This window comes from Pelophylax lessonae (assembly GCF_965119305.1).
Source record: "Pelophylax lessonae genome assembly, chromosome: 3".
NCBI classification, from domain to species: domain Eukaryota; kingdom Metazoa; phylum Chordata; class Amphibia; order Anura; family Ranidae; genus Pelophylax; species Pelophylax lessonae.
In genome coordinates this window covers 531,826,897-531,853,447 of record NC_138770.1, presented here as the reverse complement: position 1 = coordinate 531,853,447, position 26,551 = coordinate 531,826,897, and the positions used below count along the sequence as shown (strand labels likewise).

At 43.8% G+C, this 26,551-nt stretch overlaps 1 protein-coding gene across 1 annotated transcript in view; it reads left to right on the top strand.

Moving 5' to 3' along the window:
• ERMARD (ER membrane associated RNA degradation) overlaps positions 1 to 26,551 on the top strand; it is a gene marked incomplete at its 5' end in the record, with an annotated part of 171,103 nt that overhangs the window by 75,299 nt on the left and 69,253 nt on the right. The window contains 4 exons of the mRNA XM_082251714.1: positions 2,271 to 2,385; positions 3,008 to 3,110; positions 12,956 to 12,985; positions 22,274 to 22,342. Of these exons, the coding sequence (XP_082107840.1) occupies positions 2,271 to 2,385; positions 3,008 to 3,110; positions 12,956 to 12,985; positions 22,274 to 22,342 (317 nt within the window). The remainder of the gene's footprint in view (positions 1 to 2,270; positions 2,386 to 3,007; positions 3,111 to 12,955; positions 12,986 to 22,273; positions 22,343 to 26,551) is intronic.

The following is a 26,551-nucleotide window of genomic DNA, read 5'->3' as shown; positions in this document are numbered from 1 at the left end:
AAAAAAGGAATGGACTAATTTACAAATCTCATAATCTTATATTTTATTCACAATAGAATATAGATAACATATCAAATGTTGAAAGTGAGACATTTTGAAATGTCATGCCAAATATTGGCTCATTTTGGATTTCATGAGAGCTACACATTCCAAAAAAGTTGGGACAGGTAGCAATAAGAGGCCAACAAAGTTGAATGTACATATAAGGAACAGCTGGAGGACCAATTTGCAACTTATTAGGTCAATTGGCAACATGATTGGGTATAAAAAGAGCCTCTCAGAGTGGCAGTGTCTCTCAGAAGTCAAGATGGGCAGAGGATCACCAATTCCCCCAATGCTGCGGGGAAAAATAGTGGAGCAATATCAGAAAAGAGTTTCTCAGAGAAAAATTTAAAAGAGTTTGAAGTTATCATCATCTACAGTACATAATATCATCCAAAGATTCAGAGAATCTGGAACAATCTCTGTGTGTAAGGGTCAAGGCCAGAAAACCATACTGGATGCCCGTGATCTTCGGGCCCTTAGACGGCACTGCATCACATACAGGGATGCTACTGTAATGGAAATCACAACATGGGCTCAGGAATACTTCCAGAAAACATTATCGGTGAACACAATCCACTGTGCCATTCGCTGTTGCCGTCTAAAACTCGATAGGCCAAAAAAGAAGCCATATCTAAACATGATCCATAAGCGCAGGCGTTTTCTCTGGGCCAAGGCTCATTTAAAATGGACTGTGGCAAAGTGGAAAACTGTTCTGTGGTCAGACGAATCAAAATTTGAAGTTCTTTGTGGAAAACTGGGACGCCATGTCTTCCGGACTAAAGAGGACAAGGACAACCCAAGTTGTTCTCAGCGCTCAGTTCAGAAGCCTGCATATCTGATGGTATGGGGGTTGCATGAGCATGGGGCATGGGCAGCTTACACATCTGGAAAGGCACCATCAATGCTGAAAGGTATATCCAAGTTCTAGAACAACATTTTTCAACATGACAATGCCACACCACATACTGCATCAATTTCAACATCATGGCTGCGTAGAAGAAGGATCCGGGTACTGAAATGGCCAGCCTGCAGTCCAGATCTTTCACCCATAGAAAACAGTTGGCGCATCATAAAGAGGAAGACAGTTGAGCAACTAGAAGCCTGTATTAGACAAGAATGGGACAACATTCCTATTCCTAAACTTCAGCAACTTGTCTCCTCAGTCCGCAGACATTTGCAGACTGTTATAAAAAGAAGAGGGGAGGCCACATAGTGGTAAACATGGCAGTGTCCCAACTTTTTTGAGATGTTGATGCCATGAAATTTAAAATCAACTTATTTTTCCCTTAAAATGATACATTTTCTCAGTTTAAACATTTGATATGTCATCTATGTTGTATTCTGAATAAAATATTGAAATTTGAAACTTCCACATCATTGCATTCTGTTTTTATTCACAATTTGTACAGTGTCCCAACTTTTTTGGAATCGGGTTTGTAAAAACAATGCATAAACTGTCAGAGATACAGTGCATATTGAAAACCAAGGGCCTACCTGACCATGACAGCTACAGCCTTGTCCAGTTCCTTTATCCTGCAGCCACATCTTATGGTTGCACCTGCACAGTGAATCCATATAGATTTTTATAGGATCATCTGTGGCAGAGGCACGAAGAAAAGGCTCCCATAAAAGTTTGAGGTGTTACTGCATAGGCACAGCCAGTGGCAAGAATATTTGGTTGAATGGTGTAAGCCTTTTAGAAGGCTGCAGTTCTTTTGATTAAGGTAAGTATGAATGGGGAGATACTTTTTGATCAGGGTACTTTATAGTGTAATTTTTATGAAATTGCTCTTTTCCTTGTCCTTTTTTTGTTTAATTGCAAAGCTGCTAGTCTAGCAGTTATGGAGTCTCTGGTAATTTGCCCAATTCCGTTGTGTGATTGCAACACTCCTTTGTTGGCTCTTAGCTGTCCAAAAGTTACTGACTTGCCCAGGTGAGAAAATTTCTTGTCAAAATGAAGTCACGCAAATCTATAAACAGACAACTTGAAACTGCACAAAGATATAATATATTAAGACATGACTGTAAAATAATACTTCTTTAAAATAAGTATTAGTTAAATTTTTTTGCAAAAGTGTGTTACCAGTTTTCCCAGATACATAGCATCAGAAAAGTAATATCCATGTGCAAAGATCATAAAAATTCCATCTGCAGCCCCTTGTTGAGAGTTATCTGTTGCAACAAGTTGAAGGTGGAAAAAAATTATAACTGTTTGCTTAATGTAGATCTTGATGAGGAAGTACTGTCTTTGTCTGAAAAGTTGGTGGAAGAATCCAAATTCGTTTTGGCTAATATGATACCCTACTGGAAGGAGGCAATTACAGCCTTCAAGCAAGCCAGGTAAAAAGCATCATCCGTATATAATTATTTCCATGTTCAAAATTCTTTAAGCATTCTTGTATTCAAAAGAAAGAACAAAGAAAAAGGTTGGCAGGGGGAGTTCACAGAAGTCACACACAGTACTTACCTGTTTTAATACAGTACTAGTGCTACAGTCACCGTACATGCAGATCTTTTAGTGCATTTAGGTAGTATATCAGACCATAGATACTATTTAATCCCATACAGCTACTTATTCTGCAGATTGTGCTAAAACAGATATGAGAGGATAGACAGACAGACAGCACAGAAAGTTAATTGCTGTGGGAAAACTTTCACTGTGATTATGGTGATCTCATGTTTGGCAAGCACCAATAGGCTTTTGAGGTTCCCCAGTGGCACATTGCAGCCGGCAACTGAAGATCAGAGCAATTGCTGTAGCGTGGAGCTGCATTAGAAAGGCCCCATTACGCAGGGAGCTTCCCAGAAGGACATTCGTTTACAGTACCTGCTGTGTGGGGAAAAGGTTGAAATTGGAGACAGCCAAGCAAAAAGTATTTTTAGATGAAGGTCAGAACTTTGTTGAAGCTCTGCTCCAGAATTTTGAAATCTTGCCATCAAATTTTTTATTATCTGTATTCAGGTATGCAGACTGCGCTATACTAATACTTCCACAGCTTGAAACTGGTCTAAGACTCATCTTTACCACTGTTAACAACTGTCCGGATCGGCTGCTCACTGCTGAAGTTAGTAAATTCTAGTTTAAATAACGTTTACTTACAATTCTTATTCTATTGTCTTGTTTTTAACAAAGATGGCAGTTACTGTAGCATAGGTAAATAGACAAACATGACCACGTGTCTGTCAGCTGGCAAAATTTAGTCCACCCTGTTGTGTTTCCAAATTTCAATCTTTCTTTATATTTACAACTCATATGGCTATAATTATGGACACCCAATGCTACATATTTTGCATATAAGGCTCCTTCACACGGCGGGTCCGGCTTGATTTGGATGGTTCGTTTACCTCCTATGGACAGGCAGGGTCTGTTTACACCTGGCTTCCTCCGGGTCATTTAGCACTGTCCTTTACCTCACAAAATATCTTTGTGAACTTCCCATTTTTTTTTTCTTAGATCGTAACTCAAGACAAATAGACAGACATACCTGAAATACCTATATTATACTGTTTTATATACCAGATCATTTTTTATTCTGTGCAGCAAATGTTACATCCAAATAACATAGTGGGGGGATGTTTACACCCGGCTACCTCCGGGTCCGATCCGGTCTGCTAAAGGTAAAAAAAAAACAGAAAGGTGATCCAACCTTTTCCATTTAGGCAAGACAGATCAGAGGGTAAATGGGTGTAAATGGAGAGCGGAGTCTGTTTCTATCGACGTCAAGGATGCCTACCTTCACATTCCAATATGTGCCAGTCCCTAGCGCTTTCTCCGCTTTGCCATGGAAGAGGAGCTTAGGAGTTGACCTTTGGTCTCGCCTCCATTCCTCGGTCTTCACAAAAGTGTTTGCCTCGGTCCTAGGTTTGTTACGCGGCGCTGGGCTACTTGGACGATCTCCTTCTGAAAACGAAGTCTCCTAGTGCTCTGGTGGAAAATCTGGAGATCACAATATGAACCCTATTGGGAGTTTGGCTGTATTCTGAATTTTCAGAAGTCTTCGCTTGTTCCGTCCACAAACCTGAACTGTCTGGGCCTGATTCTGGACTCGGCCTTAGCCAGAGTGCTCCTTCCTCTGGACAAACTCCAGAAATTGCAGGTTGCAATTCATCTCCTGCTGTCCAGCAGATGGTCATCCCTCCGGACTTGCATGCAGGTTCCACCATTTACAGCTTAGTCTTAGTTGGGTGACTAGGAGTTAAATCACAACACAGGTTGTTCTTTTAACCACGACTTCCACCCAGAGCCCTTATGGGATGCTCAGGCACTGCCCCCTGCCCTTTCGCCCCGAGGAACAGAATTGCTGTATGTCAGGAGTCTCCAAACTTTATAAAAAAAGGGCCAATTTACTGCCCTTCAAACCTAATGGGACCTCAAAACTTCAAACCAGACTGTGGACAGTAGGAGAAGAATATAACCTGGCATCAGTGAGAGTAATAATGCTCCATCTTTGGTGTCAGTAGAAGGAATAGTGCCCCATCATTGGTATCAATGGGAAGAATAGTGCCCCATGGTTAATGTCAGTGGGAGGAATAGTGCTCCATTGTTGGTGTCAGTGGGACTAATATCGCCCCATCATTGGTTTCAGGGGAAGGAATAGTCCCTATCATTGGAATCAATGAGAAGAATAGTGCCCCATAGTTAGTCAGTGGGAGGAATAGTGCTCCTTCATTGGTGTCAGTGGGAAGAATAATGCCACAAGGGCCGGATAAAAGCAAGCAAAGGGCCGCAGTTTGGAGACCACTGCTTTATATCCTTCTCTGAATACGCCTACCTGTAACGCTCCTGCGTTTTACGTATGATGTGGATTTTCAGCTGCAGAAATATTCCACTTCAGTAGTCATGTAGAGAAACGCTGAGACACCAATCCCAACTCTCAATGACTCATCATGTGTGGATGATCTCAATTCAGCAAGTAAATACACACACTCAATAAGATGATTCCTAGAGTGACTTATGTATATAGTAACACAGTGATGATAGGCTGAAGAGACAGGTTGGGTAGAGATGGTAGATGACAGACACTTGAAAGGAAATGTTCTTGAAAGTAAGATAGTAGCAGATGGGATGCAGATAGGTTTAGCAATCATGTATGGTAGCAGATGACAGAGTAGCAGGTGGACATACAAGAGAGATCAACCCAGTGCAAGAACAGGTGGTAGTAGGCTCAAGAGCTAGCAATCTTAGATAATGCAGATGTAGTAATAGTCCTTAGTATGCAGAGCTAGATAGTGTAAGCTTTAGTATAAAGGTTATAGAGGTTTCCCCTGTGGGGTACTTATCACTAATAGCAATGTAGCAGAGGAGAGGTTCGGCAAGAGCGGATGATCCGGTAGCGGGATACAGGGATCAGCGCAGTGTGGTTCCGACAGCGAGGTATGCTTGCAAGCATGAGAGCTTCAAGACAGGTTAGCATCAAGGCACAAAGCAGTTTGAACGAACACATGTGAGTGAGAGCCGGCGATCTAAATAGCCATCCAGTCCGGCGCTCAGTGATGACAGCATCAGTCTTAAAGGTGTATGCGCACCTTACCAAAAGAGAATGGTGGGGCGCATACACTTATGAAAGAGTAATTAGGGTACCCAAAGGTACCAGAACATTACAGTACCCCCCCCTTAAGGCCGGCTCCTGAAGGCCTCTGGAGCTGGTTTGTCTGGGTACTTCGCATGAAAATTGCGAATTAATCTAGAGGCATGTATGTCAGAGGTGTTTAGCCAGGTGTCGTCTTGGGGCCCATAGTTCTTCCATCGAACCAAGTACTGAAGTCTTCCTCTGTGGATACGAGAATCCAGAATCTCTTTTATCTCATATTCTTCTCCACCTTCAACTTGTACAGGAGGAGGAGGTGGGATAGTAGGCCTTATTCCTTGGTCAGGAACATGGGGCTTCAGCAGTGACACATGGAAAATGGGATGTATTTTGAGGTCTATTGGCAATGTAAGCTGTACTGCAGCTTTTCCAATAAGTTTCTTGATTGGGAAAGGTCCTAAGAACAGAGTTCCAAGCTTTTTGCTAGGGATTTTCAGTCTTAAATTTTTTGTTGAGAGCCAAACGAGGTCCCCGATAGCGTACTGAGGAGAAGGTCTTCTGCGAAGCTCATAGTACTTCTTTTGTTGACTATGAGCGTGTGCAATGGTAGTATTAAGCAAACCCAGAGAGTCCTTTATTTGGGTAAGATAGTCTGAAGCTACTGGGTTATTTGAAGGAAGGATGCGTGGTGGAAGAATAGAGGGATGAAACCCATAGTTCAAGTAGAACGGACTCTGCTTGGTCGTACTGTGGGTTGCGTTGTTGTAGGCAAATTCTGCCAGAGGGAGAAGATCTACCCAATCATCCTGTTGGTAAGAAGTGTAACAACGTAAATATTGCTCGATGCATTGGTTGACTCTTTCAGTCTGTCCGTTGGTCTGCGGATGGTAAGGAGAAGTGAGCTTCCGCTCGATCCGTAGTATGTGACATAGTTCTTGCCAGAACTTGGAAATAAATTGTGATCCACGGTCAGACAGAAGAGTTTTTGGGATACCATGTAACTTAAAGACATGTTTCATCAGGAGTTCTGCCGTTTGTTTGGATGAAGGTAGTCTGCGAATAGCAATGAAATGTGCCATTTTTGTCAGATGGTCCACTGACACTAAGATGGTATTAAATCCTTTGGAAGGAGGCAATTCCACTATAAAGTCCATGGACACAACTTCCCATGGAGTTTGGGATATTGGTAGACTGCATAGTAGACCGGATGGTCTCGTAGTGTCAATTTTGGACCTGGCACAGACATTGCATGAAGAGACGAATTTTTGTATAGATGTTTTCATGTCAGGCCACCAGAATTGCCTGGTGATCAGATTAAGAGTCTTTGTCATACCCATATGTCCTGCCATCGGCACATCATGCGATAATTCCAAGATCTTGGTGCGTATGGTAGGTGGTATGTAAAGTTTGTCGTTGTAGTAGAGGAAGCCTTCTGCATCAGTATTTAGTTGTGGTGGGGGTTAATCCAAACTTATACCATGCAAAACCTCTTCCTTCAAGGAACGGACAACTCCAATAATGCGTTTGTGAGGTATTATAGGAACGGAAGGGATTTCGAAGTAGTTTTCTTCAGTTAGTCGTGATAGTGCATCCACCTTTTTGTTCTTATCTGCAGGTGTGTAGGTCACTAGGAAGTTAAACCTTAGAAAGAATAGTGACCATCGTACCTGTCGGTGCGAGAGAGTCTTGTTAGTCTGAAGATATTGGAGATTTTTATGGTCCGTGTATATAAGTATTGGTAATTGGGTGCCTTCGAGTAGATGTCGCCAATTCTCCAGAGCCAATTTTATAGCAAGCAGTTCCTTTTCACCCACGGGGTAATTGATCTCTGGACTGCTTAGGGATTTAGAAAAAAAGGCGACTGGATGAAGTGGTGAAGTGTGAGTTGGTTGTTGGGAGAGTATTGCTCCTACTGCCATGTTTGACGCATCTACTTCCAGAATGTATTGGAGGGATGGGTCTGGATGGCGTAGTATGGGAGCAGAAGTAAACCTTGTCTTTAACAGGTGAAAAGCTTTATTTGCTTCATCTGACCATTTGAATGGTTTTTTAATGCTAGTGAGCTGTGTGAGGGGTCTCACAATGGCAGAGAAGTTTCTAATGAACTTCCTGTAGAAATTCGAAAATCCAAGGAATCGCTGTAGCGCCTTGCGTGTGGTTGGTGTAGGCCAATCCTGAATGCAGGATATCTTACTCATGTCCATCTCGATTCCTGTTTTGGATATGATGTAGCCTAGAAACAGTACCTCTTCTTTATGAAACAAGCATTTTTTCAGTTTCACATAAAGGTTGTGTGCAAGCAATCTCGATAATACTAGTCTTACATGTCTTATGTGTTCAGACAGGGATCGTGAATATATAAGTATATCGTCCAGATATACCACAACACAGACATCTAGTAAGTCTCTGAAAATATCGTTAATAAATCGTTGAAAAACTGTAGGAGTGTTGCATAGCCCGAATGGCATTACAAGATATTCGAACAATCCGTATCTGGTTCTGAATGCAGTCTTCCACTCGTGTCCATCACGGATTCGAATGAGATTGTATGCTCCCTTCAGGTCCAATTTTGAAAAATAGGTAGCTCCACGCACCTGCTCAATGAGCTCAGGGATAAGCGGTAGAGGATAGCGATCTTTTATTGTAATAGCATTCAATTGCCTATAGTCGATGATAGGCCTGAGACTTGAGTCCTTATTGCGGACAAAAAAGAGTCCTGCTGCTGTGGAAGAAGTGGAAGGTCTAATAAAACCTTTTTCCAAATTCTCATCCAAATAGTCTTTGAGATGGGAAAGTTCATCCTGTGAAAGAGGATAAACATGACCGAACGGCAATTTGCTATTTGGGAGTAGATCAATGCTACAATCATAGTCTCGATGGGGAGGTAGTGCTTGAGCATTTTTCTCAAGAAAAACCTCAGAGAGATCCTGATAACATAGTGGTGCAATCTCATCTGTCACCACAGACAGGATCTTCCCGAAAGACGGGAGGTTACACGTACCCTCGCAATAGCAAGAGAGGAAGGTCAGGGTCCGTTCCTTCCAATCTATGGTTGGTTGATGTGTGTGCAACCAGGGAAGTCCCAAAACAATGGGAAAGTGGGGTGAAGGTATTAGATCGAAGGTAGTGGTCTCCATATGAGACCCGTTAGTAGTGACTAGGAGTGCCTGTGTCTGATCAGTGATCGGACCAGAGGATAAAGGAACACCGTTAATAAGACTCACTGAGACAGGTTTAAGTTTAGAAATAATAGGAACTTTATTTAAAGCAGCAAAACGTATGTCAATATAATTTCCACAAGATCCTGTGTCAATCATGGCCTTAGTAGTAATCCTGTTCTGGTCCCACTGTAATGTTAAGCAAACAGAAAGATAAGGGTTAGTGATTGAAGTTGTCAATCCCCCTAGGAGGACATGTGAACACTCACCCTTCTTTTTGTAGACTAGGGGACAGAGGTTTATCTTGTGATCCGGGGATGCACAGTACAAGCAGAGATTACCAGATCGTCTTCTGGCTCTTTCCATAATTGATAGAGGTGGGCGTATGGTTCCTACCTCCATAGGAACGGGGTCAACGGCCGAAATCCGAGAAGAACTGGATAATGGCATTCCCATTTTCTCAGCCTTTCTTTCTCGTAGTCTTCTATCTATGGTGATACTGAGTTGTATCAATGCATCCAGGGTTTTTGGCAGATCCGCTCAGGCGAGCTCGTCTTTAACGGCCTCTGATAGGCCAAGCCTAAATTGGGTTTTCAGAGATGCATCATTCCATTCTGAATCAAGGGTCCATCTCTTGAATTCTGCAACAAAGTCTTCTACAGGTCTCCCACCTTGTTTCAAGGATCTTAATTGAAGATCGGCAGTACTCTGCCTACTGGAATCATCATATAGGCTAGTGAGTTCTGCTAGGAACAAGGCATAGGAGTTGAGAAGCTGATCGCTTTTCTCAAAAAGAGAGTCTGCCCAGGCCCGAGGATCGCCTGTTAGGTAAGAAATAATAGTACAAACCTTAATGTGATCAGTAAGGTAGGTACGGGGTTTTAGCAAGAAAAGTAACTCCCATGCGTTTTTAAATTCGCGAAATTTTTTGCGATCGCCTGTAAATACCAAAGGAGGATTTATTTTGGGTTCAGGGGACTGAGCAGTGGTAAGTTGTGTCAGTCTAATTACCTGCTGCGACAGAGCCTGATTGTCTTCTTTTAATTCAGCAAGTGCGTGTATTAACGCAGTTACTTGCTGTTTTAATTGTGTCATCTAAGTGGTTATTTCTGCTGAATCCATTTGTGGTTCGTTAAATCTGTAACGCTCCTGCGTTTTACGTATGATGTGGATTTTCAGCTGCAGAAATATTCCACTTCAGTAGTCATGTAGAGAAACGCTGAGACACCAATCCCAACTCTCAATGACTCATCATGTGTGGATGATCTCAATTCAGCAAGTAAATACACACACTCAATAAGATGTTTCCTAGAGTGACTTATGTATATAGTAACACAGTGATGATAGGCTGAAGAGACAGGTTGGGTAGAGATGGTAGATGACAGACACTTGAAAGGAAATGTTCTTGAAAGTAAGATAGTAGCAGATGGGATGCAGATAGGTTTAGCAATCATGTATGGTAGCAGATGACAGAGTAGCAGGTGGACATACAAGAGAGATCAACCCAGTGCAAGAACAGGTGGTAGTAGGCTCAAGAGCTAGCAATCTTAGATAATGCAGATGTAGTAATAGTCCTTAGTATGCAGAGCTAGATAGTGTAAGCTTTAGTATAAAGGTTATAGAGGTTTCCCCTGTGGGGTACTTATCACTAATAGCAATGTAGCAGAGGAGAGGTTCGGCAAGAGCGGATGATCCGGTAGCGGGATACAGGGATCAGCGCAGCGTGGTTCCGACAGCGAGGTATGCTTGCAAGCATGAGAGCTTCAAGACAGGTTAGCATCAAGGCACAAAGCAGTTTGAACGAACACATGTGAGTGAGAGCCGGCGATCTAAATAGCCATCCAGTCCGGCGCTCAGTGATGACAGCATCAGTCTTAAAGGTGTATGCGCACCTTACCAAAAGAGAATGGTGGGCGCATACACTTATGAAAGAGTAATTAGGGTACCCAAAGGTACCAGAACATTACACTACCCCATTTACGTACCCTAATTTGTGGGTACCCAACTGATAACAATGGTTAACACTAGGTACAAGAGAACTAGGTCTCTTCTGCCCCATAGAATATTCTGTATCTTGTGTACTGGCCTTCCTCCAGGGTTTGCCCTTAAATAATCTTAAGCGATCGGTTTTGGCCTTATCCATCCTATTTAAGGAGCCTCTGACCTCACTTTGAATTGATAGAACATTTTTTCAAGCTGTTTTATGGATTAGACCCCCCTATAACACTCCCTTCTAACTAAGGTGGTCTCAGCCTTCCACCCTAATGAGGATATTGTCTTTCCTTCTTTGTGCCCTGCTAAAAAGCATCCCAAATTAATTGTTCTCCACTGTCTTGATGTGGTCAGAACTGTCAGGGTCTTTCGATCAGCCTCCTTTCAAAAAGCAGACTCTGATTTTGTATTGCCGACAGGATCTCGTCATGTACACCCTGTTACTAAACTCTCACCATTGCTAGGTGGATAAGACCATTCATCTTGAAGGGTTATGCTCCTAAGAACAAGGTACCTCCAGTAACGCTACATGCTCCACCAGATTGGTGGTAGTTTCCTGGGCTTTCAGACATCAAGCTTCTGTTACCCAGCTTTATTAGGCCACCACCAGGTCTGTAGTTCATAGGTTCTCCAAATTCTACCGGGTGGATGTCCAAGCCCCTGTGGATGCAGCCTTCAGTCAGAAGATTCCATTAGTGGGGTTTTTGACTTTGTTTTGTTAGGCTTGTTGCCACTGTTCTGTTTGCCTGTTATTGCCCACTCCTCTGATTTTAATGCTTAGGGATGTCCCAAGGTCTACGAATATCTAACCTGTGTCCTGTACTGTACAATAAGGTAAGAATAGAATAAGAAAGTTTGACTTACCTGTAAATTCCATATCTTGGAGTACAGTAAAGGATGCAGGCCACACTCCCCTCTGTTTTGTTAGTTATTCTAGATTGCTGTCTTAATAAACTGACAGGGGGGTAGGGTTATGGGGGTATGCCCAAAGAAGCAAGTCCAAAAGCTTTGCCAATGTCCAATCACTTCAAGTTAGCATCCTATAATCCAGGGTCTACAAAAGTGGAGTTCCACTCGTTTTTGTGTTTAATGAAAGTCAGCAGCTGCAAAAAGCGTAGCTGCTGACTTTTAATAAACACACACTCACCTGTACCACGGTCCAGCGGCCTGCGGAAGCCTTGGTTCTCTCCCTCTTCTCCCTGCGGCGCTGACATCTCTAGTGTGGGCACCCGGCTGTGACAGCTTGAGGCTTCACAGCACTGCGTCGCGCTGCTTGTCCTGAGTGGACGGGCAATCTTCTGGGACCTGTGACGTGTCCCAGAAAATTGCAGGGAGAGAGGTGGAGAGTAGAACTTCCGCTCGAGCTGCCTAGGCAGCCCAAGCAGAAGCGAGAGTGGTTACGTGTCAAATCTAGGAACCCACTCCCCCCCCCCCCCCCCCCCAAAAAAAAAATGACATGCCAAATATGCCATGTCAGGGGGTCAGGAGGCCTTTAAGCGGAAGTTACATTTTTGGGTGGAACTCCGTTTTAAAGAAACAGCCCATTTCCTGTACTGTACTCCAAGATTTGCAATGTACAGGTAAGTCAAAATTCCTTTTTTGTTCTCACAGTTCTGCTGCATTGTGCAGCTAGGTAGATCACTCTACTGCTTTCTGGTCCCACCCAGTGGTGTCACTGGAGCTAGGTAGGAAGCTGCTTAGCTGACCCAGCAACTGTTTCACAAGCCTGGCTGTACATTGTGGCAGTGGTGTGAAAGTCACAAGATTTACTGTATGGAATTAAAAAACCCTTGCAGTAAAATTGTAAAATATGTAAATTTCATCTGTGTATTTAACTGCTTGCCCTCAGTTCTAATTTAACACTGCAGGTGGCATTAGGTAAGGAGCTGTCAAAATGGGCCTATTTACACCATTATGCTGTGGTAGCACAAGGTAATACATGTTATCTATGTTGATGTGCTGCAGTTAGTCATTTTGAACAGCATTCCAACACACCTGCATTGCTGCTTGTGGTAAAGCACCGTTTGTTGTGGTGTGCTGTGATACAAACTGTGCAGCAGGTCCTTTTGTGGTGCATTTGACAGCCTATTCTAATAAATGTATCTAAACTATATGCTCTCTGATATGTATTTGTGTGTTTTTGTTTTTTTTTTTATCTTCCATAATAATGGTTATGTCGTTTGCTAGGAAAGCCATTTTCATGCTTTACTTTTTGTTTTTTTGTTTTCCAAGTCTAACACTCTTTACACAACCTTCGATGAGGTAAGTATTATCCTTTATCTATGCAACTGTGTCTTTCCTCTAAATGTGTAATGGATACAGTAATAGTGAGCTTTTACATTTCTGCGGTGGAGGTAATGAACTCCGCGCTTGTGGTTTATAAGGATATAAATGAACCGCAATATATAAATACTAGACTGCAGCCTCCCTTGATTATAGCCCAAAGACTATAAGATGTATGAAAAGGGGTGGAGGGAATGGCGCTGTCTAGTAGCTAAAATTGATAATGTCCAATATATATGACAATAAATATATTAAAAATATGATGTAATATGGTAATATATATAAGCGAGAGATATGGGACTATGTGAAAGGTGTATATATATAAAAAAAATATATATGCGCACTATATAAATATAAAAGTATGAGTCAGATGAAGAAGGATGAAAGTGCTAGGTGCATGGATGTGCAATCAATGAAATATGAGAAAAATACAAGTGCTGTACACATAAATATACCCTTTGATTACATAAAAGATATATAATGGTGATAAAGGATAAAGTGCGTGAAGAACCACAGGTGCAACGAAGAATAAAAAATATTATAAACAATATCATAAACTAAGATAACCAATGCATATAATGTAATGTGCAAATAGGCTCATATATTAAAACGTGACAAGTGCATATGATACAGTAAATACAATGCGGTGGGTTCAGAGTGCCAAATGCTAAAATCCTATTAGTGTATATAGATACAAATAAGTGGCGTATAATTAATAAATATTGGTGGTATATATAAAAAGGAAAGAAAGTCTGAAAGTGCCCTGGTGTTAAAGTGACTCAGGGAATCCAAAAAGTTATTTCAGCGGGTGTCAAACTTTAAATCTATAAGGTGCAATAGGTGACCCCCTGGTTGGCAGTGAGGTGCTCGGTGACCCCTCTAATAATTAGCACACTCACCAGAAGTACCCACCCCACACAGGGGTACAGAACGTGTACAAATGCTGTTCCAGTGGTGGGTCCTAGTCTCCTTTAACGGTCCTGGATTGGACGCCTATGGGGTGTCAAGGCAGGAGCGATCCTGGGTGGACCAGGGGTCAGATGGTGTCCTGGTGGTATGGGGTATGTACTCCAGGTATCCGCGGGGAATCAGTGGTGCAGGTGTTCAGATATTAGAAAAAAAGCACATAGTGTAATATTGCCGGTAATCGGGTTTATTACACAAAATACAGGATCACAGGTACTCACATTCGTGTAGCAGTAAGCGTGCGGTGTAAACCAGCGTGTGGCCCTGGCTGCTGAGGACGTATGATTACAAAATGAGTACGGCGTGTCGCATCACTTCCGGTTCCTGCACTAAGTCGTGGACCTCATCGCGTTCCACGCGCTGGTTTACACCGCACGCTTACTGCTACACGAATGTGAGTACCTGTGATCCTGTACCTGTGCCCTATCTACCATAACAATTCAGCACCACTGCCATGTAATAATGCCAGGGCTTTCCTAAAATAAATATATATAGTGTGTATGTGTATGTATATGTACGTGTGTGTGTATATGTGTATAGATATATATATATAATATGTGTGTGTGTGTACACTATATTACCAAAAGTATTAGGATGCCTGCCTTTACACGCACATGAACTTTAATGGCATCCCAGTCTTAGTCCGTAGGATTCAATATTGAGTTTACCCACCCTTTGCAGCTATAACAGCTTCAACTCTTCTGGGAATGCTGTCCACAAGGTTTAGGAGTATGTCTATGGGATCGTTTGATTGTTCCTCCAGAAGCGCATTTGTGAGGTCAGGCAGTGTTGTGGATGAGAACGCCTGGCTTGCAGTCTCTGCTCTAATTCATCCTAAAGGTGTTATATTCGGGTAAAGTCAGGACTCTGTGCCGGCCAGTTAAGTTTCTTCACCCCTAACTCGCTAATCCATGTCTTTATGGACCTTGCTTTGTGCACATGTTGGAACAGGAAGGGCCATCCCCAAATTGTTCCCACAAAGTTGGGAGCATGAAATTGTCCAAAATGTCCTGGTATGCTGACGACTTAAGAGTTCCCTTCACTGGAACTAAGGGTCAAGACCAACCCCTGAAAAACAACCCCACGCCATAATCCCCCCTCCACCAAGTGATTTGGACCAGTGCACAAAGCAAGGCCCAAAAAGACATGGCCCATAGCCTGCTCATGCATGGTTTGAATCTCGGCCAGTTCCTTCTGAACCAGCCAAGCTTCAAACCATCTATGGCGAGCTTGTGCTGCTATACTTATTATCTGTGATGATAATGAATTCATTTTGTAAGTGTATAGCCCAGCACTCCTAGTAATCCTAAAGCCAATACGTACTAACTGTGTATAAAGTATCTAAACCATCAAACAATTAAAATGTAATAATTATTATTTGAAATAACTATCGTAATCTGCAAAAACCAAATATCAGTGAAAATGAAACTGTGTATACCATAAACACGAGTCCACTCCAAAAAAATTCCTAATTTTCCAGGACCACATCCTTGGAAACAATGTGCTTGGTTCAAAATGTGTTTAACCACTTCTGGACCGGAAGGTTTTACCCCCCATAATGACCAGGCCATTTTTTGCGATACGGCACTTTGTTATTTTAACCACCTCCCATCCGCGCTGTAGCCGAAGTACGGCTGCAGCGCGGACTCACATTTTCGGGAGGCCGTCTTTAAACGGCCTCCCAGACACAGGCTCCCCGCGCGCTCCCGCGAGCGCGCATCGGGGAAAATCTGTGTCGGCCGTGTCCCTTGGACACAGCTGATCACAGATCGTGGTGAATGGCCAATCACAGCGGCCATTCACCACGTGATCGGACCGTCCAATGAGAGATGATCTCATATGTAAACATATGAGATCATCTCTCATCGCCAGCGCTCCTTCCTCACACGGAGACTGCAGTGTGAGGAAGGAGAGAGCAGATCAGCCGTCGGGGACAAAGAAAAAAGTAATCAGGGCACTGATCACCAGTGCCCTGATTACACAAGGTACACCAAACACACTAACTGCCCACCAGCAATGCCCACAGTGCCCGCCATCAGTGCCCCCCATCAGTGCCCACAATCAGTGCCCATAGTGCTGCCAGTCAGTGCCCATCAGTGCCTGCTCATCTAGGCACTGATGAGCACTGACTGGCAGCACTATGGGCACTGATGGTGCCGCCCATCAGTGCTCATCAGTGCCGCCCATCAGTGCTCATCAGTGCCACCCGTCAGTGTCAATCAGTGCCACCCGCCAGTGCCCATCAGTGCCGCCCGTCAGTGCCCATCAATGCCGCCCGTCAGTGCCACCTCTCAGTGCCCAGCAGTGCCACCTCTCAGTGCCCAGCAGTGCCGCCTATCAGTGCTCATCAGTGCCGCCTATCAGTGCTCATCAGTGCGGCATATTAGTACCTCCTCATCAGTGCCACCTCATCAGTGCCCATCAGTGCAGCCTATCAGTGCCCATCAGTGCCGCCTCATCAGCGCACATCAGCGAAGGAGAACAATTTATTTATTTTCAAAATTTACTCGCAGAAAATAAGAAAAAATTTTTTTCAAAATTTTCTGTCTTTTTTCTTTTTTTTTTGTAAAAAATAAAAAACCCAGAGATGATTAAATACCACCAAAAGAAAGCTCTATTTGTGTGAAATTTTTTTTTAAAAATTTCATATGAGTACAGTGTAGCATGACCGCGCAATTGTCATTCAAAGTGTGAGAGCACTGAAAGCTAAAAATTGGTCTGGATGGGAAGGGGGTTTAAGTGCACAGAAGGCAAGTGGTTAACTGACAATTGCGCGGTCATGCTATGCTTTTCCCAAATAAAATTGATGTCCTTTTTTTTCCCACAAATAGAGCTTTCTTTTGGTGGTTTTTGATTACCTCTGTGGTTTTTATTTTTTGGGCTAGAAACAAAAAAAGACCGAAAATTTTGAAAAAAAAAAAAAAAAAACAATATTATTTGCATTCTGCTATTAAACATATCCAAAAAAAATGTAAAAAAATCTAAGTACTTTATTAATTTAGGCCAATATGTATTCTGCTACATATTTTTGGTAAAAAATCCCAATAAGTGAATAAGTGTATATTGATTGGATGCTCAAAAGTTATTGCATCTACAAACAAAAGGATATTTTTATGGCATTTTTATTTTTTTCTTTCAGTGGCAGTAATCGGTGATTAACGGGACTGCGATATTGTGGCGGACAAATCGGACACCTACCTGACACTTTTGTGAACCAGTGACATTATTGCAGTAATCAGTGCTAAAAATATGCATTGTTACTGTACTAATGACACTGGCAGGGAAGGAGTTAACACCAGGGGCAATCAAAGGGTTAAGTGTGTCCATAGGGGGTGCTTTCTAACTTTGTTGATCCCTGACAGAATGGCGGTCTGCCTTGTTTACATCAGCGTTCTACCTCTCTGAGGAGCGATCGTGGGTGGCTAGCAGACATTGCGTCCCCCTGTGGCCAATCAGCGCGCGCCCCCTGCTGGCTATTATATGAAATGACGTACAGGTGTGTCGTTTCGCGCAACAGAGTCAACTTGCTGCAGTATACAGTGGATATAAAAAGTCTACACACCCCTGTTAAAATGTCAGGTTTCTGTGAGGTTAAAAAAATTAGAGAAAGATAAATAATTTCAGAACTTTTTCCACCTTTACTGTGACGTATAAACTGTACAACTCAATTAAAAAGGAACTGAAGTCTTTTGGGGGAGGGGAGTAAAAAAAACTAAAATGTGTTTTTCATAAGTGTGCACACCCTCTTATAACTGGGGAGGTAGCTGTGTTCAGAATTGAGCAATTTACATTCAAACTCATGTTAAATAGGAGTCAGTATACACCTGCCATCATTTAAAGTGCCTCTGCTTAACCCCAAATAAAGTTCAGCTGTTCTAGTAGGTCTTTCCTGCATTTCCTTAGTCACATCCTACAGCAAAAGCCATGGTCCGCAGAGAGCTCCCAAAGCTTCAGAGGGATCTCATTGTTAAAAGGTATCAGTCAGGAGAAGGGTACAAAAGAATTTCCAAGGCATTAGATCTAACATGGAACACAGTGAAGACAGTCCTCATCACGTGGAGAAAATATGGCACAACAGTGACATTACCAAGAACTGCACGTCTCTCCAAAATTGATGAAAGACTAGAAGAAAACTGGTCAGGGAGGCTGCCAAGAGGCCTACAGAAATATTAAAGGAGCTGCAGGAATATCTGGCAAGTACTCCCTGTGTGGCACATGAGACAACAATCTCCTGTATTCTTCATATGTCTGGGCTATGGGGTAGAGTGACAAGACAGAAGCCTTTTCTTATGAAAAAAAACATCCAAGCCTCGCTAAAGTTTTCAAAAACCACAAGTTTCCCAAAAGCATGTGGGAAAATGTGTTCTGGTCTGATGAAACCAACTTTTTGGCCATAATTCCAAAAACAACACTGCACATCACCAAAAGAACACCATACCGTACCCAGTGAAGCATGGGGGTGGCAGCATCATGCTTGGGTCTGGTTTTCTTCAGCTGGAACAGGGGCCTTAGTCAAGCAAGAGGGAATTATGAACAGCTCCAAATACCAGTCAATATTGGCACAAAACCTTCAGGCTTCTGCTAGAAAGCTGAACATGAAGATGAACTTCATCTTTCAGCATGACAACGACCCAAAGCGTACATCCAAAGCAACAAAGGAATGGCTTCACCAGAGGGAGATTACAGTTTTGGAAAATCTGTGAAGTGATCTAAAGAGGGCTGTGCACAGGAGATGCCTTCGCAATCTGACATATTTGGAGTGTTTTTACAGAGAAAAGTGGACAAATATTGCCAAGTCTAGATGTGCCATGCTGTTCTCATACCCAAAAAAACTTGAGTGTTGTAATAAAATCAAAAGGTGCTTCAAAAAAGTATTAGTTTAAGGGTTTGCACATTTATGCAACTAAATTATTTCAGTTTGTTGTTCAGTTGTACAGTTTATAGGTCACATTGAAGGTGGAAAAAGTTCTAAAATTATTTATCTTTGTCTCATTTTTTTTACATCACAGAAACCTGACATTTTAACAGGGGTGTGTAGACCTTTTATATCCACTGTATATACTGTGGCTGATCGGCAATTGGTAACCAATTTACAAGGACTCCTCTGTGTCCTCCACCAATTTCATAAATTTCTCCCCACAGTGCACATCCTAATGGATAAGCACTCATCTGATGGTGTTGATCACTTATCTCGAAGTTGGTCAAATTTTGCATTTCTTTCTTTACTCCTTTTTTTTCTTCCACCAATGTGCAGCAGAATCCCAGGAAAAAAAGGGTCGCATGGCATAAAACCTCTTAAAACTTTGATTAAAAATCAATATAAAAAGAACTCCCATTTCCATATGCTACTGTTAAACGCCGTATTTGACACCACTACCTCCGTGCGCCAGGAGTGGGGGTCACCGCTATTATCCTGTTAGATGTGAGGACATCACAGACTGATACTATTCACTACGTTTCTGATACTATTCGATCTGTTTTGCTGACTCTATGCTGACATCTGATCATACCTTATATACAAAAATAAAGGCCTCTTTCTTCCTATCACAATTAACCCCTCAGTCTTCCAACACAATTTAATACCTCCAATGGAAGAAACTTTACAATCATTTAGCATGTATATTCTTTATATAATTAGGACACCCTCCACTGTATTTTTTTAAAGCGTATAATAAACATTTACCCCTACTTAATATAGAGAATATCCTAAGGATACTTAATATCTAAATCTTACAAATATCACAACTTATAACCGCTCCACTCAAAACTAATAATCATATTGTATGCATTTTGCCAAAACAATTTTGCAACTATATCTAAAAGTATTTTAAAAACCCAATATAGCAACTCCACCAAAAACTAAATGATCACATTTTTTTGTGCTAGACCATTCAATGCTAAACTCAAATTTAGCCTAAAACTCCTTTTCTTTTGGATATTCCTACCTGCTCTATATCCTTTTTTACCTCCTCTACAGTTTACAAATCCTGTGATGGCTGCATTTGTTTTTGTTTTGTGATCCAACCAGTAAGGCCTCTTTCACACGGCCGCTCCGTATGTCCGTATATCACCCCATCCGTTTGCGGGTGATATACGGACATAATGCATGTCAATGGGATTGCGGATGTCAGCGGATGACCATCCGCTGACATCCGATTTGCCTCCTTTCAGTTCTGTTCCGTTTTTTGGAACGGAACAGAACCCTATTTTTCTTCCGTTTTAAAAAACGGAATGGATGCAAAATCGGATGTCAGCGGTGTCATCCACTGACATCCGCAATCCCCATAGACATACATTATGTCCGTATATCATCCGCAAACGGATGGGATGATATGCGGACATACGGACCGGATGACACAAGTGTCATCCGTGTCCGTGAAAAAAAAGTGCCAGAGCGGAGAAAAAAAAACGGAGCGGCCGTGTGAAAGAGGCCTAACACACTTCTTGTCTTAGGGTGTCTTTATTCTGGATGAAATAGTAAAGCAGACACCTTTTTGGACTAGAGCACTGACAGTCTGGGCAGTGTTAGAAAGCAAATTTAGATAGCCTTGACCAACAAATTGAGGATGAGCTCAAGCTACCGTATATACTCGAGTTTTTCAGCATGTTTTTTTATGCTGGAAAAAGCCCCCCTCGGCTTATACTCTAGTCACGGTCTCACTTACCTTTTAAAAATGGCGCCGCCCTGCACCAACACGTCACCGCGCATATGCCGTCTGCCCGGGAATAGCCGAACATGTACGGCTTTCCCAGTCATCGGTGGCGCATGCGTGGTGACGTGTTGGTGCCGGGCGGCGCCATTTTTAAATGTAAGGCGACTCACCGACAGGTAAGTGAGACTCTTCCGCAGCCCCTGCATTTCCTCATGCAGTGCTTTGGGCATATTACAGGACATTCTCCTGTACCATGCCCGCATCACTGCATCTCCTGTGCCATGCCTGTACCATGACCTGTGCCAAGCCTGTACCATGACCTGTGCCATCCCTGTACCATCATCTGTGCCATGCCTGTACCATCACCTGTGCCATCTCCTGTGCCATGCCTGTGCCATCTCCTGTGCCATGCCTGTACCATCTCCTGTGTCATGCATGAACCATCTCCTGTGCCATGCCTGAACCATCTCCTGTGCCATGCCTGAACCATCCCCTGTACCATGCCCACAGCCCTGCATCTCCTGTACCATGCCCGCAGCCCCTGTTTTGTGTCTCGTGGTGGTCCAGTTGGGTCAAGTAGCTGCTGCATTTCCCACCCTAGGCTTATATTCGAGTCAATAAGTTTTCCCACTTTTTTGTGGTAAAATTAGGTGCCTCGGCTTATGTACGGGTCGGCTTATACTCGAGTATATACGGTAATTCTTTTTAAGAATTTACAACAGTTTTTTTCCTTTTGGGATAAAGGGTTTACACAAATGAATAAAATATGCCCTATGTAACCACCTCTATCAATAGTAAATGGTTGGCCTCAACCCCCTAACTGCTACATTGAATGAACAGTTCAGTTTGTTAAAGGAAGCTGAAAAATAAGACTTACTAGCTGGATCACCAAGTGAAAATAAAGGAAAAAGTTTAAAAGTAAACTAAAGCCTGGTACACACAGTGAGGTTTTTTTTTTTTTTTTTTTTTTTATTTATTAGTTGGGCTGAGATATGTGCTTCTTGTCTGTAGGATATTGTTGCCTTTTTAAGAGAAAATAATTTTGCTGCTTATATTCTAGTTGGAGTAATAATTTTTAATTTGTAATATTTACAGTGATGTTTTATACTTCTACCTGGATAGGAACCAATGAATGGCCGTTCTGTTCTTGATAAACTGTATACTGTATAACATTGCCCTGCATAGATTACTATGTTGAGTGTTACTTTATCAGCTGGATGCTTTTAAATGGTTTATGCTATTTTGAAGGTATTTTGCACCATTATTGTTGAATTTATGTTTCCACACATTGGTTCTTTCTAGGGGTTGTGACAAATGAGATCTTATTTTAATTGATTTTAAATTTTGAGTTAAGGATTGAGGGTACAGTCATTTTTAAAGCCAATTTTTGATACATTTATCAGATGCAGATTTCTACTGAAAGCATAAGAATCAAGACAAGGGACACCTCATACTAACTGTAAGTTATGTCCCTTGTGCTGATTTTTCTCTATAGTTTTAGCTATACTTAGGCTTTCGTAGGATAAAGTTCACACAGAGTTTAATGTTCATTACGTTCCCAGAAAACTGTGTGATTCGCTAATCTAGGGAGCTTTCATTACAAATTTTTTCCTGTATGGTGATTGCATCATTTTGCTTTGTTCTGTAGATTTTGGCAAAACATTTGAATAATTCATCTGACAACAAAGTGCCTAATGCACTGGGAGAACCAGCAATGGTAATTAAAATATTTGTGTCTGCTTATAATAAGCAATGAGTGAAAAAGTCTGCTCAGTGTTCACGGCTAAATTGTGTTGCCAGTATCTGGATAATAAATTACTTTAAAATATCTGTTTAAAGTCAGAAATTAAAATGTTATCTTTGGATAGTTGTATAGGGAACATTGCCTACCTTCATTAGTATTTCATCCAAACATTGTTTTACTGCACCTGTTCAAACCTACTCCCTGGTGATTATCATCTGATAAATCTGGTACACTTACTGTTCATGCAGGAACACCATCCTTGTTGCCTTTCTCACAACACCCAATATGTTTCAAAACCGCCATTGATATGTGAACATGATTGGTAGAAGCAGAGAGAGAAAGTAACACGGCAGCATGTTCAGGAAGCATTGCTGGGACAAGGTCACCTAGCTCCCAGGGTTAAGATTGAGCAAGAATCCCAGCTCCAATCCTCCCTCCCAGCACCAATCACCACCCCCTTATCCCCCCAGCACAAATCCTCTACCCCTCAAATTTCCCCTCCTAGCACATGACCTTTCCTGCCACAAATCTCATCTACTAGCACAAATCCTCCCTCCTCTCAACATATTCCCCCTCCCAGCACAAATCCCCCACCCCCCTCCAAATTTCCCATCCTAGCACAATCACCCCCCCCCCCCCCCGGCCCTTCTATCCTGTCCTATAGCAAATCTTCTCCTAAGGGAGCCTAGGGTGATCTTTCCTCGGTTTTGGCTTCTAACATTTTGATAAGCCAGCAAAGAGAGATGCCAGCTGCTGCAAGGGTATGGTATTTGGGCATTAGGGACACCACTGGCTGTCAGTTTGGGAATTTAAGTTTCTCTTACGTCCTCCGACAGTCGCCGCCTCTTCATATTCGTCACATATGGGGTATTAGACTTTGCTCCGAAGGAGTAGCTAGGCAACAGAATATGTTAACAATAAAGCTTTTAACATATCCCACCCTCAAGGGGTGGTCCCCTCAGTCAATACCCTCCTACTTCCTGCAACCATATCTCAGTTTTAATGTCTAGCTTGTCAGGAGTGGCTGGCTTTTTCTGTGCTGGGGCTTTCTGCCCCAGACTCTTTCTTCTTTTTTAAAATTTTGTTTGAGTTTTCTCTCTACCTTTACTTAGCTGTTATTTTTGTCAGCATTAGTTAGTTCTTCGGACGAAGAGGATCATGCAGACTGGGTCTCGGGCTGATCCCCCTGGTCGCAGGTCGTGGGTCAGTGGCTTCCCAGTCTGCCTTCGAGCGTTCAGCCAGGTAACGCTCCTGGCACAGTGAACGACCCATCCCTGTTCGGTGCAGGGATGATTGGTGAGGTGGCTACCTCACTGGACGCTGTGCGGTTTCTTAACCCCCATTTTGTGCGTCTTGAATGCGACTCTCCCTGCCTCATGTGCAGCGGCTTGTTCGCCTGTGCGGGTTCCCCACGCCATGTGAGGTAAGTGTATTTATGTGGGGACCTGTCTGTCTGGGGGGGTGTCAGTCTGGGACTGTGTAACCTGCCTTTAATCACACTGCTTGTCTCCCTATCTCTCGGCTGCATGCTGTGGGCTGCAAGGGGGGGGGGGGGAGATGTGTGACACTGTCTGTGTCAGGCTGATCAGTGTGTGAAGCTGTGTGCTGTGGGGCATGTTTTTTGGCATGTTTGGGCACTGTACAGCGATCGCTGCGGCGATCTGACATGTATTCTGATACTGGAATGTAATGTGTGTTTTTTACTGCACTGTGGAGCGGCGGTTTCGGCGCCAAACGGCGCCATTTTGCCTACTCCCGCTCCGGCCACATGTTTTACATGCATGGCGGCCATTTTCTTGTAGCCTCCATAGGCTTACATAGAGCGCCCTGGCAGCATCACTTCCTCTTTCCTGGAACACCGATCGAGGCAGCAGCAGCGGCGAGGGTCTCCTCAGGTTTTACCCTTCTGTTCTTGCTATCCATTGCCTGTGTTCAGTTTGCATATTCCCTATGGGGGTCTTATTGTGCTGAGTGTGGTGCGGTGGGCTGCGCTTGCCTCGCTTGCTTAAAAGGGGCAGTTATCCCTTTGTTGTCTGGCATTACAGGGGCAATGGATTCTCAGGAGGGAAAATTTCCTACAGCCTTGGTGGAAAGCCAGGGGACCGCTGTCTCCCCCCCAGGGGGGGATTTGGCCACTATTGTGGCTGGCCTTGCTGCTCAGGTGCAGATGCTGGTGGCTGCTCAATCTACTAAAAGGCCCAGAGTTGCTCTTTCCTCTGATTCTGAGGGTGAGGGTGATAGGGCTGTTATGGCAGGGGCCTCCTTATCGGGGTCCCGCTCCTCTCTTGATCTAATAGGGTCTGAGGTGGAGGCTGATGTTGAGGGGATTGATAATTCTCCCCCTGGCTCGCCTGAAGAGCTTGCAATCATGGATGAGTTGATTGCTTCCATAAAGCAAACGCTGCGTTTGCAGGATGGGGTGTGTCCCCCCGCCGCCTTGGCGGCTTATGGGACGCAGAGAAAACGCAGGACGCCGCAGGTTTTTCCCTGCAATGATGATTTTCAGCGCGCTGTTAAGGAACAATGGCGCAATCTACGCAAACCTTTTGCTGTACCAAGTAGATTCAAGCTGCGTTATCCTTTTTCACCTTCCACTGATGAAAGGTGGTGTGTGCCACCCCCAGTGGATCACGCAATTGCGGTTTTAAACAAAGCCACTGTGATTCCTGCAGAGGATTCCCCTGTGTTCCGTGACGCCACGGATAGGAGACTGGAGTCTCTTACCCGTCATACTTATTCTGTTACGGGTTCTATGCTTAAGGCTCTGTTTGCTTCTCTCATGGCGGCCCAGGCGATCGCAAGTTGGACGCAGATGCTTAGGCGCGTCCTAGTGGCCGATTCGGCCTCACCGGCGACCCTGGATATGGTGGATCAAATCCACCAGGGTGTCATGTATCTGTGTGATGCGGACCTGGACCTGGTTCCGTTGGCTGCACGTGTGCACAGTGTGGCGGTGTTGTCTCGCCGCCTGATTTGGTTAAAATGTTGGTCGGTGGACCAGTCTTCACGTAAGACCTTAGCCAATCTGCCTTATGATGGGTCTCGCCTTTTTGGGGAGTCCCTGGATGTGTTGATTAAGGGGATCACCGGGGGTAAGAGCACTCTCTTGCCCCATTTCCCCAAAGCTAAGGGGGCTTCTGGGAAGAAGCATGCTAATTTTCGGCCCCCTCAGGGGTCCTTTCGTGCCTTTCGGCCGCACTACAAGGGCAAGCCGTTCAAAGGTCAAGGCTCTCAGAAGAAGCCCTGGTCTGGTAAACAGAAGTCCGGCCAATCCGGATCTGCAGCCCATAACAGTGCGGCCTGAAGGGGCGCCCTCACCCAGTTTTGGGGTGGGGGGACGCTTGCTCGGTTTTCTTCAGCCCTGGTTGGCCCGTGTGCGGGACAGATGGGTTCAGGAAATCGTTCGATCTGGTTACAAGATCGAGTTTCTCTCTCGGCCGGAGAGCAGATTTTTTCCCTCAAATCTTCAACTGTCTCCAGAGCGTTTGCGGGACCTGCACCTGGCGGTGCGGGCCCTGAGGGCTCAGGGAGTGGTGGTTCCGGTGCCTCATCGGGACAGATTTCGGGGGTTTTATTCCAATCTGTTCACCGTGCCCAGGAAGGAGGGCAAGGTTCGTCCAATTCTGGACTTGAAGGCTCTGAACCGCTCTGTGCGGGTTCGCAAGTTCCGCATGGAATCCCTGCGGTCGGTGGTGGCTGCCCTGGTTCCGGGGGAATTCATGGCCTCCATCGATTTGAAGGATGCGTACCTTCACATCCCCATTTTCGAAGGTCACCAGAGGTACCTTCGATTCGCCATTGCGGAGGATCACTACCAGTTTGTGGCGTTGCCTTTTGGTCTCGCCTCGGCTCCGCGGGTCTTCACCAAGGTGCTTGCACCGGTTCTGGCATTGTTGAGGGCCCAGGGCATTTCTGTCCTGAGATATCTAGACGACATCCTGGTTCGGTCTGCGACCAGCCAGGGTCTGGAGGAGGACCTGTCTGTCACGATGCAAACTCTACAGGAGTTTGGTTGGACGATAAATTTTCCAAAGTCGACGCTGAGTCCGTCGGTTCGTCTTCCCTACCTGGGAATGATTCTGGACTCGGTACAAGCGAAGGTCTTCCTGCCGGAAGACAAACTCAGAACTCTTCAGGAGGAAGTCAGGTCCCTCAGGGACGTTCCGCACTCGTCTTTAAGGA